Raw genomic sequence first — 12,500 nt, forward strand, 5'->3', positions numbered from 1 at the left:
GAAGGTTGGCTGGGTGTGGGTTATAGACAAAAAAAAAAAAGATGAAACGAACAAAATAAAAAAAATAGGAGGAAAATATACGACTGTGGAGGGGGAAAAAATATGTGACTTGTGAGTGAAGGAAAAGAAGAGGAAAGAAACGAACATAACAGGAAAGTATATGGTTGGAAAGGGAAAAAAAAGATGAACAAAGGAAAATGGAAGGAATATAGTAGAAAAATATGTGATAAGGTGAGGCAAGAAAAAAATAATATAAACAAAATGGAAGGAAAATATTATAAGGTGGAGAGAGAGAGAGAGAGAGAGAGAGAGAGAGAGAGAGAGAGAGAGAGAGAGAGAGAGAGAGAGAGAGAGAGAGAGAGAGAGAGAGAGAGAGAGAGAGAGAGAGAGTGTGGATAAGTGAGAGTGAGTGAAGTCGTCTCCCCCCTTTCTCTCTCTCTCTCTCTCTTTGGTCATCTGGAAAGGCCTGGATTAAGTGGCGAGAGCGAGGCGTGTGAAACAGAAAGAGACAGCTTGATTATGGAGAGAGAGAGAGAGAGAGAGAGAGAGAGAGAGAGAGAGAGTATACAAAATTAATATATGAAAGACGTAAGATAATTCAAGCACACACACACACACACACACACACACACACACACACACACACACACACACACACACACACACACACGCCTTCTTTCCCCATCCTCCTCCTCCTCCTCCTCATTTCCATCTTCTATTTTCCCTCATTATTTTCCTTCCTTTCGTCTTCTATAACCTCCCATCTTGTTTTCTCCTTCACCTCCTTCTCTCCTTCCTCTCTGTCTTTTTTTCCTTCCCCTTTTCCTCCTTCCATTCTTTTCCCCTTTCGTGTCCTTCTTGGTATATTTCCCCTCCCTTTCTCTTTCTCGTCTCCCTCCTTCCCTCTTTTATCTCCCTTTTCTCTTTTTTTTCTCTCCCTTTTCTCTCTTTTCTCTCCCTTTCTCTTTCTCGTCTCCCTCCTTCCCTCTTTTATCTCCCTTTTCTCTTTTTTTTCTCTCCCTTTTCTCTCTTTTCTCTCCCTTTCTCTTTCTCGTCTCCTTCCCTCCCTCTTTTCTTCATCGCCTCGTTGTCTCCCTTCTGTAATTACTCCTCACCTCCTTGCCTCCTCATTTTTCTCCCTAATTTTAATCACTCACCTCTTCTCCCATCATCTTCTCTCGTTGCCCTTCATCTCATTAGCATCATCTTTCTCCCTCCCTGCTCACCCTTCCCTTCTTAACCAATAGCATTTCCTTCCCTTCCCTTCCTTTTCCTTCTCACATTCTTGCCTATCTCCTTACGCCCTTCCTTCCTTCCTTCATAAACAGATCCCGCATAGTGTCAAATCTCGTTATCCCCCACCCATCCCCTTTCCTCCATCCCCTTTCCCCCTCCCCCTCCCCCTCCCCCGCCCCCCGACCCCCTGATCGAGCCTCGTCGGGGGATAATCGGGTTAGGTGTCATAATTAACTGTACCTGGCGGCGTGTTCCGATCCCCTCCTTGGCCTCACCTGGAAGACTCGATCCTCTCTTCCTCCTCCTCCTCCTCCTCCCTCTTCTTCCTCTTCTTTTTTTTTCCCCTTTTTTCTTGGCCGTCCCTTCCTTACATCTTTTTATCCTCCTCCTCCTTTTCCTTTCTGGTCCTGTAGATGTCTTCTCCTCCTCCTCCTCCTCCTCCTGTCCCTCTTCCTTTCCGGCCCTGTAGGTTCTTCTTCCTCTTCCTCCTCCTTTCTTTTCCTCTTCCTTCTTCGTCTTTTTTTTTTCTTCCAATGGTCTTTTCTTTCTAATATCTTCTCTTCTTAATTTCTGACCCTATAGATTCCTCCTCCTCCTCCTCCTCCTCCTCCTCCATCCTTTACCTTTCCTTCCCTTCCTTACACCTCTCCTCCTCCTCTTCCTTCTCCTCCCTTTCTCTGACCCTATACATCCCCTTCTCTCCCTACTCTCCTTCATCTCCCTTCTCTCCCCTCCCCCCTCTTCCCCCTTCCCCCCTTCTCATCTACTCCTCTTCCTCCAACCCCTTTCTTTGCCCCTGTACATATCCCCTCCTCTCCCTTCCTTGCCTTCCCTTCCCTTTGCTATCCTCCCCCTTCTCCCCTCCTCCTCCACCCCCGCCCCCCGTTAGCGCGCCCAGGCAACGGTCGACCGGCACCCCATCACTCAATTATTACATCTATTATCAGGGGGCCGCTTGGGGGGGAGGGGGGAGGGATTAGGGGGGGGCGTTAAAGGTGATCTGTCTCGTGGCTACACTGTTATGGAGGCTAAGAGGGGGACAGACAGACAGACAGACAGACAGACAGACGGAGGAGAGCAAGGGAGTGATGGATGGATGGATGGATGGATAGAAAGATGTATTTCTTCCATTTATACATTGATGGAGAGATAGACAGATAGATAGATAGATAGACAGGTAGATAGCCGGAAAGAACAATAAAAAAAAGAGGAAGAAACAGACAGAGGGGAATGTGCATCGATGTTTTCTTTCTGTTAATTCACTGACGGAGAAATTGATAGATAGTTATATACGTAAAGGAAGAAAGAACAAAAACAATAGATTAGCAAGTGTAAGGAAACAAATCAAGTAAGAGTAGATAAGACTAATTCAGGTAAATACAAAGACAAACAAAGAACAGATAAGGAAATTAAAGAAAACACGAGATAAAACAACCAGAGAAAAACAATAACAAGCGGATAAAGGAAATGAAAACACAAACACAGGCAAAAAAAAAAAAAAACCCCACTCAAACACACAAACAAAGAAACAATTAAAGAAAAAAACACACTAAAAACACAGACAGACAAACTACATACATACCCCCTCAAAAATAACACCAAATAAGAGAGAAACAACAATATCAACAACAATAACAACAGCAATAACAACAATAATAATAAATAGATAAACAGACAGACAAATAAAGGTGTGACGCTCAAGCACACGCCGCCACACCTGAAATCAATTAACGAACTTCATCACCTGAATAACTTAAAGCCCGAGGAATCATTAGCCGTGAATTATAAAGCCAGATGCATAATTAATCCAACAAGCGCGGTGAACACAGGGCCAGGCGTGTACGATAGGAGAAAGGAAGGGTAGGAGGAGGAGGAAGAGGAGGAGGAGGAGGAGGAGGAGGAGGAGGAGGAGAAAATAATAAGAAAAAGATGAAAACAAGAGAATATGAAGACAAGAGAAATAAAAATAAAGATGAACAAGAAGATTAAGTTGAAGGAAATGTAAAGAAAAGTAAAAAAAAATAAGAAGAGAAAAAACAAAAGAAATATGAGAAAGAAGGAATGAACAAGAAGAACAAGAACAAGAAGAAGATGCAAAGTAAAAGGGGAATAATATAGAAGAAAGAATACTGAAAGACAATGATGATAAAGAGGAGTAGAAGGAGTAGAAGAGAATAGTGTGAAGTCTAGACAGAAAAAAAAGAAATAAAAATCGAATGAATAATGTAAAGAATAATTAATCGAAAGCAGAAAAAAGTAAAGATTTTCCACAAAAGTAAGAAGTCTTTGAGAGAGAGAGAGAGAGAGAGAGAGAGAGAGAGAGAGAGAGAGAGAGAGAGAGAGAGAGAGAGAGAGAGAGAGAGAGAGAGAGAGAGAGAGAGAGAGAGAGAGAGAGAGAGAGAGAGAGAGAGAGAGAGAGAGAGAGAGAGAGAGAGAGAGAGAGAGAGAGAAATAATACTGAATAACAGAGATCAAAGAGGAAAGAAATACGGAAGAAGAGGAAGAGGAAGAAGGAAGAAGAAGAAGAAGAAGAAGAAAGAGGAGTAAATCAGAAACTTAATAGAAGGAAACCGATAGAAGAGAGAGAAAGACAAAAAGGATTACGTAAAAGAGAGAGAAAGGAGGAATGAAAGGAGAGAGAAGGAGAGAGAGAGAGGAAACAAGAGTGAAGTGGAGGTACAGGACATCCCCATACTCCCCCTTCTCCTACTCCTACCCCCTTCCACCTCCACCCCTCCTCCCAGCCACCCCAGGGGAGCCTCGCACATATAACGCGATTTACATATAAATCAAAACACAGGTACACTCGGGGAAGCGGGAGTGTTTTTGCCCGAGTATTGTCCGCGCTGGGACCTGCTCACGCCGATACGACCGCCACGCTGCCTCTAGTAATGCCCCGCCCCCTCACCCCCTACACCCCCCTTTCATCCCCTCCATACACCTCCATTCCCATCCTTACCCATCTCCATCCCACGTCGTAAGGCCTCTCCCTGTGTCCCCTGCCCCCATATCCCCTCTACCCATACCTTACCTTCACCCATCTCAACCCATTTCCACCTCCAATCACCCATTTTAATCCACCTTCCACCTCCTCTACCCACCTCTCTACTCCATATTATCTAGTTTTTATTTTCATCTAATATTTAATCTATTTTAATCCACCTTCCACCTCCTCTACTCCACCTTCTCTACTCCATATTATCTAGTTATCCACGCTATGCCGTTTCACTATGTAACTCCAACTCCCACCAACCTCGAACTCCACTCCTATCCACCACCACCTCCACACCTATTCACTTCCACTTTCTAGCCTTCATCCACCACCTATCTCCACCATCAACCCACAACCTCCACCGCCAGTCACATTATAAAGTTACCCATACCCCCGTGCCCCCTCCCACAGTGCCCCTCACCTTCCATCTCCACCCCGAAGCCATCACATATTATAGTCACCCACACCACCGCCGCCATCACCCACACCATCCACGCCACCATAGTCCTCACAACACCACAAGTAAGGTATAAGTAACTAAGGTAAGATATATAAAGTACGGTAAATAAGTAAGTCTTCTTCTTGTTCTTGTTCTGCTTGTTCATTCCTTCTTTCTCATATTTTTATTGTTTCTTCTCTTTTTATTTTTCTATTTTTTTTTACATTTCCTTCAGCTTCATCTTCTTGCTCATCTTTATTTTGATTTCTTTTGTCTTCATATTCTTTCGTTCTTCATTTTTTCCTTATAATCATTATGTAGATTAGAGTAGTCTCCTCTGCCGCCAGTGACAACAACGGCGCAGCGAGAAGCGTATCACACGTATTAATCGTAAACGGTTAAAATTAACAAATCTAATCAAATTATATCTAACCTAACCTAACCTAACCTGACCTAACGTAACTATAATCTAACCTAACCTAACCTAACCTGACCTAACGTAACTATAATCTAACCTAACCTAACCTAACGTAACTATAATCTAACCTAACCTAACCTAACCTGACCTAACGTAACTATAATCTAACCTAACCTAACCTAACCTGACCTAACGTAACTATAATCTAACCTAACCTAACCTAACCTGACCTAACGTAACTATAATCGAATCTAGTCTAACCTGACATAACCTGACCTAAAGTAACTATAATCTAACCTAATCTAACCTGACCCCCTGCTGCCAAAATGCGATGTGCTAGACTGCACTAGAAATGTTTCCTTGGATAGAAGTATTCACTTAAACTTGACACAAAGACATCTTACTTCATGAGGAGGACAAAGGGAGGTGTTTGAATACATGAACGAAAATACGCAACAAAGGAACAACTATAATTCTTTTAGGAAGTTTAATAATTTCCATAAACCTAAATATTAAAAAGGAAACGAAAAAAAGGAGCGGCTATAGAAGTTTCAGGCGGTTAAATAAATCACCAAAACCTGAATAATAAAACAAAAACTGAACCAAACATCAACAACACAACGTATCCAATCCAGCCAACCCCTTAACCAGTACCCCCTTTGCTACCCCCTACCGCCGAAGAGACGCCACCTGCCCCTCTTGCCGCCTTCGCCCCCCCTGCAGTGACGAGGTGACGGAGCCCTGCAGGTGAGGCGGCCGACCAATTAGCGGACAGACAAGAGCGATGGCGCCAATTAGCATGACATTAAGAAAGCCGGGAGGAGAGCATTCATCCTCCTCATCCTGCTCCTCCCCTTGGCGCCCCGTTGACAGCCGCCCTCGCTCATTAACTTGTATAGTGAAGGGATCAATTAATGAGAGGCGTGCCGGTCCACAAAGGCGCAGAGACTCCCGGCGAGGCTGAGACATTTCTGCGCCCAAGAACACGTAATTTACTAGTCTTTCTTGGGAGTTTAGGGCATTTCCAGGGGTACTTTTATGACCCTGGTGGTAGTCTGAGCCTTCTTCTGTACCGTGAACCTAAAAGAACACTCATTAGAACTCGATTAACCTCCTTTTTGGCCTTTGGAAATAGTTGGTGTGAGGGGTGGGAGCATCTGACGACCAACCTGAGCTGAGTGAGAGCTGTGAGGTGGCGGCGCGGGGCGGTATTTGTGGGGCGCCGCGGACCACGCCCCAGTAAACAGACGCCTCGTGTTTTACCTCTTTGGCGAGTCTTTGTATTACTTCGAGGCGTGATTTAGATGCTTGGTGTGTCTCGCTCGCCTTCCCTGTGGTCCGAGATTTGTGGGGTTTGTTTAGTATGTTAATTTATGTATTTTGTTTATTATTATTTTTTTTACAACAAAGGAGACAGCTCAAGGGCACAAAAAAAGAAAACAATAATAAAAAAAAGCCCGCAACTCGCTGCTCCTACAAAAAGAATCAAAAGAGGTGGCCGAAAGAGATGAAAGAGATGCGGCTGTCACCTTGTATACTCTTGTTTGGTCCGTATTCCTAGACAACAAATGATTTCAGAGGCCACAACGAAGCTTAGTCGGGTTCCAATCTGCGTTTCCCAGTGTCTATAATAATTTATGTGTCCGTTGCGTTGTAAAGTTTCGGAGTTTAATAATTTCCAAAAACCTAAATATCAGAAAAAAAAGAACACGAAGAAAGGAACGGCTATAGAAATCTCAGGCGGTTAAATAAATCACCAAAACCTGAATAATAAAACAAAATAACTGAAGCAAACATCAACAACACGGTTACGGCTCTCTCGACAAATGATTCCAAATGCTACAAATGAGATAAGTCTGGTTCTAACGAGTGTTTATTTTACGTTCACGGCGCAGAGGCCTTGTTAAACTATCACCAGGCTCATCAAACCACCCATGGAAACACACACACACACACACACACACACACACACACACACACACACAGCCACCTCTACGAAAGCCTTGTCAAATGTTCGTGTGTAAAAGCCCTGAAATGCTTGAAAATATTGGGTTTGGTGTAAGAGTTGCATGTCTCTACCCCAAGGCCTTTCTGTGCTCCCGTCCCTCCTGACATTGAGTCCTAGTGTGTGAATAAATGATAAGGGACTGATTAGGCATGAAAGAAAGATATAGATAGATAGATAGATAGGCAGATAGATAGATAGATGACGAGCCAGGAAGAAAAGGATGAGGAGGAGTAGGAGACGGAGGAGAAGGAGGAGAATCAGAAGATGAAAAAAATATGAAGAGAAATAAAAAGAAGAAAAAAGAAGAATAAGAAAAAGAAGATGCGAAGTAAAAGGGGGATAAATTATATAAATACCAAGACAACCCGACACAATAATGATGATGATGATGATGATGATGATGAAGCAGAGTAAAAAAAAATAGGAGATGAATTATATAGACGCCAGAACTGAAGTATATAGACGCCTGAACTGAAGTATATAGACGCCAGAACTGAAGTATATAGACGCCTGAACTGAAGTATATAGACGCAAGAACTGAAGTATATAGACCCCAGAACTGAAGTATATAGACGCCTGAACTGAAGGATATAGACGCCAGAACTGAAGTGTATAGACGCCAGAACTGAAGTATATAGACGCCTGAACTGAAGTATATAGACGCAAGAACTGAAGTATATAGACGCAAGAACTGAAGTATATAGACGCAAGAACTGAAGTATATAGACGCAAGAACTGAAGTATATAGACGCCTGAACTGAAGTATATAGACGCAAGAACTGAAGTATATAGACGCCAGAACTGAAGTATATAGACGCAAGAACTGAAGTATATAGACGCCAGAACTGAAGTATATAGACGCAAGAACTGAAGTATATAGACGCCTGAACTGAAGTATATAGACGCAAGAACTGAAGTATATAGACGCCTGAACTGAAGTATATAGACGCCTGAACTGAAGTATATAGACGCCTGAACTGAAGTATATAGACGCAAGAACTGAAGTATATAGACGCCTGAACTGAAGTATAGAGACGCCTCAACTGAAGTATATAGACGCAAGAACTGAAGTATATAGACGCCAGAACTGAAGTATATAGACGCCAGAACTGAAGTATATAGACGCCAGAACTGAAGTATATAGACGCCAGAACTGAAGTATATAGACGCCAGAACTGAAGTATATAGACGCCAGAACTGAAGTATATAGACGCCAGAACTGAAGTATATAGACGCCAGAACTGAAGTATAGAGACGCCTGAACTGAAGTATATAGACGCAAGAACTGAAGTATATAGACGCCTGAACTGAAGTATATAGACGCCTGAACTGAAGTATATAGACGCAAGAACTGAAGTATATAGACGCCTGAACTGAAGTATAGAGACCCCTGAACTGAAGTATAGAGACGCCAGAACTTAAGTATAGAGATGCAACGACTGAAAAAATGACCTGTGTAGAGAATTAATGAGAAAATGCGTAATGAGTGAGTGAGCCAATTATACGTAGATATCTTTGTTAATAGTTATATATAAATGACCCCAAAAATATGATGTCGGCCATGGCGTTTTAGTTAAAGATAAATGATGAGGTTTTGTATGTTTGTGCGCACTGCCTTGATGGAGGGAATTAAAGATATGTCGCTACTACTATTATTTCTGGCCGATTCATCACTTAAATTGTAAAGATATTCAGCACGGCAAACACTGAACGAAGATGGATGACTGCCTCGACTACCCCCTGAAACATATTTGCGCATACCCCCGCCTCTCTCTCTCTCTCTCTCTCTCTCTCTCTCTCTCTCTCTCTCTCTCTCTCTTAATAATCCTTTCCTCCCTTGGCTTCTCTTCCTTCAACTCACCATCTCCCCTTCTACTTAAACCCACTCCACTTTCCCTCCCTCCCTTATCCCCCTCCACCATTATCACCTCCCCCCTCAGATACCCCCTCTTCCTCTCTCCTACAGGTGTGTCTGGTGTGTCGGGAGTGAGCAAAATGGAGAGGAACTTAATCGAATAACAAGTAACTATACCGAGAGTGAACACGCACAACCCTAACAAGTCGTCATCATCAACACCATTCGCTTGTTTCGTGGTTAAAGGGAACTTCTGGTTAGTCGCCACACGTTGGAGGAGCAGTTAAGAGTGATGGCCATGACAAGCTGATTAACCCCTTGAGTGAGGATTTCCTACAAGAAGAATCACCAAGGCACAGGAATGGAACAGTAAGTGGCTGCTACAATTCAATGAAGAAAATGTAAAGTCATGCACCTTGGGAGGGGATATCCAGCATACCACAAGGGAAACACTCCACTATCCACCACAGAGGCAGAAAAAGACTTGCGATTCTATGTTACCAGGCTACCAGTGAAAGCCAAACCCATGCCTATCGCAGCGGACTGGTTAAGTAGTTAAAATAAATAAATAAATAAATAAATAAATAGACTTACCAGAGCAAAAAACTTCCTTGACACCAGACGGAACGCTACACTCGAACAAGCAACTAGAGGATAAGGGTAATTTTAATACATGTGAATAACCACTCTCGTAGGATATACATAAACATCCTCAAGATTCCAACATTCAGAGTCGTTTATTGGTTGACCTTCGGTACAGAGGAGCGCCGCGGGGGCCCGGGTGCGGCGCGGAGGCCAAGGGTTCACTTTCATTGCTTCACGAACACGAGACACAACGAGCCGCCTAATCGTTAAACACGTAGTTGACAAGGTAATTATAGAAAACACGGCGCGCCTCTTACATATCTCTGTAATACTCAAACACTAATAATGGTCACAAGAACACCCCCTAAAAAAACTAACGGGGGTTCAAGTGTGAATATATATTTATAACTTCCCTACGACTGGGTGGGGATGGGGGGGGAGGGTGAGGCGGCCCTGCTCTGAACAATTACCGCGGACTGAATCCCAGTGACCCCCGAGGCAGTGTTGCGAGGAAAGGGTTCGCAACATACCACGCGACCGCCCGACACGAACTTAATTCACCGCCCAATAACACACACGGAAAATACAAACTCAAGAGCGATACATAGCGCTCATGGTACCCTTGAAGACACGTTCACACGTGTCCTGCGCGGCGCGCCTCTGTGCTTCATTCAGGCGTCTCTACTGCCACGGAGAGTTTCTCCAGGCATCTACCAACACACACTTATTAACACTTGCAACACAAGGACGCACCTGGCTTGTTGAGCGGCTCCGCGCGCCTCGACCGCCCGCCCTGGGGCACGCCGCGGCGGTGCTCGGCCGCCGGCGATGGTCTTGCGGCGCCACAATAATGATTCCGAAACACTGACAGACACAGACAAAGGGTCCTGCACCCCCGCCCTACGCGGCCGACCGGCGAGTACTGCTGGCCAGGGGCGGGGGCGGGGCAAGGCGGTCACGTGACCAGCCACGTGACCGCTGCTGCCCACCGGTCTTAGATAATTAATTACGTGTCTGTGAGGCGCGTCGGTGGTTTGGCCTTTTGTACTACACGACGTGCTGTGTGTGCCTCTAGCATCTAGTGGTGGGACCAGTTACACATGCTACCACTACTGCCATTATCATCATTATTACGTACTATTGTTATTATTATTAGGTTATTAGTTATTATTGTTATTATCCTCACCGTACCTAGTATTTAAGACTACAACTTAGTAATATCGTTGAGCAAGTTCGCCATTATATGTGAGTTCACAGGGAAATTGATAAGAAAATTAAAATCTCCATTGATAACTCTTTAACTCTGCTGAGGTTCACCCGTCTCGGAGCCTCGGCGACACGCGCTTCGGGGCGGCGGCGGCGGCGGTGGTAGCGGGACGAGCGGCGGCGACACTTCAGAATCCAGCACTAAGTTATGATTACCAAAACACAACCGAGGGTGCAATGACTACCGGAGAGGGTCATTTTACACCCCATCACCACGTAATACGCAACACAATGACAGCAAGTCCACGACACCGCCACACACCGCCCCGCCACACACCCGCCCACCACACCACTATCACCACACACCGGCCCACCACCACCACACACCAGCCCGCCACACCACTATCACCGCCCCGCCACACCACTATCACCACCACACACCGGCAAACCACCACCACCACCACCACACCAGGCCATCACCACACCACTTATCTCACAACGATTCCAACAGAATTCACAAGTGTTCCCCAGCTTTGCACCATTACAAAGGCGTTTCCACTTGTTTACCAGGCTGAGAAAGAGGAATAACGAAGTGGACGACTCAACAAAGAGGAAACATGTCCGTGCATCACAATACCACCGACATCAACGACAAGGCAAATATTAACACCTCTGGAAATTATATCGTCTAGCGCAACTGCCAATAATGTCCCAGAACTGAATGTCACAAAAACTACGTGCTTAAAACAACAATGGATATATTTTTGTTTCTATACATCTATCAGTACTTCCAACGGCTATCTTTTCAGCAAATTCTACTCCCTCGTTCACTGCCTTCACTGCCGTCAAGCGCAACTGCCAGAACTGAACGTCACATAAAAACTACGTGCTTAAAACAACAATGGATATATTTTTGTTTCTTTACATCTATCAGTACTTCCAACGACTATCTTTTCAGCAAATTCCACTCCCTCGTTCACTGCCTTAAAAGTTAGTTAGTTTGTACATCGTTGCTCTCGGCTCGTACAGCTCGCGCCGGCCACGCTGCGACCCCAACACTCCGCGGCTGTCGAGGAACTTGCGGGCGGCTCCTAGATCAGGTCACTCAGGATCAACTTCTGCAGCTTGGGTCCGTCCTTGTCCCGGTAGTGCAGGAAGGCATAGGGCACACCGTCGACATATGCCACGTTACCCGCCAGCTGCTTCACATCCCGCAGGAGTAGTTTCCCGTCCTTCTGATCCCACTGCACGTCGACGTCATTGATCTTCCCATTGATGATTCGTTGATTAGCCGGGCGCTCGACGGGCACCTGGGGCGTCCCGATGATCTGCGGGGTGTACTGCGGCCTGGCGGTCCCGAAGCCGGCGTACTGCGGGTATTTGACTTCGAAGGGCGTCCTTAGTCTCTGGTCCGGCAGCGGGGGAAGGTTGTCCCAGCTGTGCGCGGGGCCGGTCAGGGAGGGCATGACCTTGATGGGCGGGCTGCTGAAGCGGTTGGAGAGGAAGTTCGCCTTGGTAGCAACGGCGAGGTGGTGCGTCTGCCTCATGGCGCGTCTGAGAGGGAAGGAATACGAGGGTGTCACGGGCGTGGTGCTGTGGCGAGGGAGAGAGACGGCGGGGTGGGGGGGGGCTGTAGGTCAAGGTTAACACGCACACATACACACATAAGTTGATGTTATAAGACACTATCGCTTCTCACATTAACAATTTCTAAAGGTCAAAGAGGTGGTCAGTCGAGTTCTAATGAGTGTTTCCTTAGGT

The 12,500-nt window shown here is 45.3% G+C and overlaps 1 protein-coding gene across 4 annotated transcripts in view; it reads right to left on the reverse strand.

The window, feature by feature from the left end:
* The window catches only part of LOC126999862 (glutamate receptor ionotropic, delta-2-like), a 370,968-nt gene that overhangs the window by 105,823 nt on the left and 252,645 nt on the right, over nt 1-12,500 (reverse strand). For 3 of the 4 annotated variants that reach the window (XR_007753644.1, XR_007753643.1, XR_007753642.1), the window contains exon 18: nt 10,287-12,293. Coding sequence is in view for 1 of the 4 variants with exons in the window: in XM_050862937.1 (XP_050718894.1) it covers nt 11,831-12,293 (463 nt within the window). In the remaining 3 variants the exon portion in view is untranslated. Of the gene's footprint in view, nt 1-9,660; nt 12,294-12,500 lie in introns of those variants that run through there. The other variant, XM_050862937.1, reaches the window with a different exon arrangement.

The sequence above is a fragment of the Eriocheir sinensis genome, chromosome 17 (genome assembly GCF_024679095.1).
Source record: "Eriocheir sinensis breed Jianghai 21 chromosome 17, ASM2467909v1, whole genome shotgun sequence".
NCBI lineage: Eukaryota > Metazoa > Arthropoda > Malacostraca > Decapoda > Varunidae > Eriocheir > Eriocheir sinensis.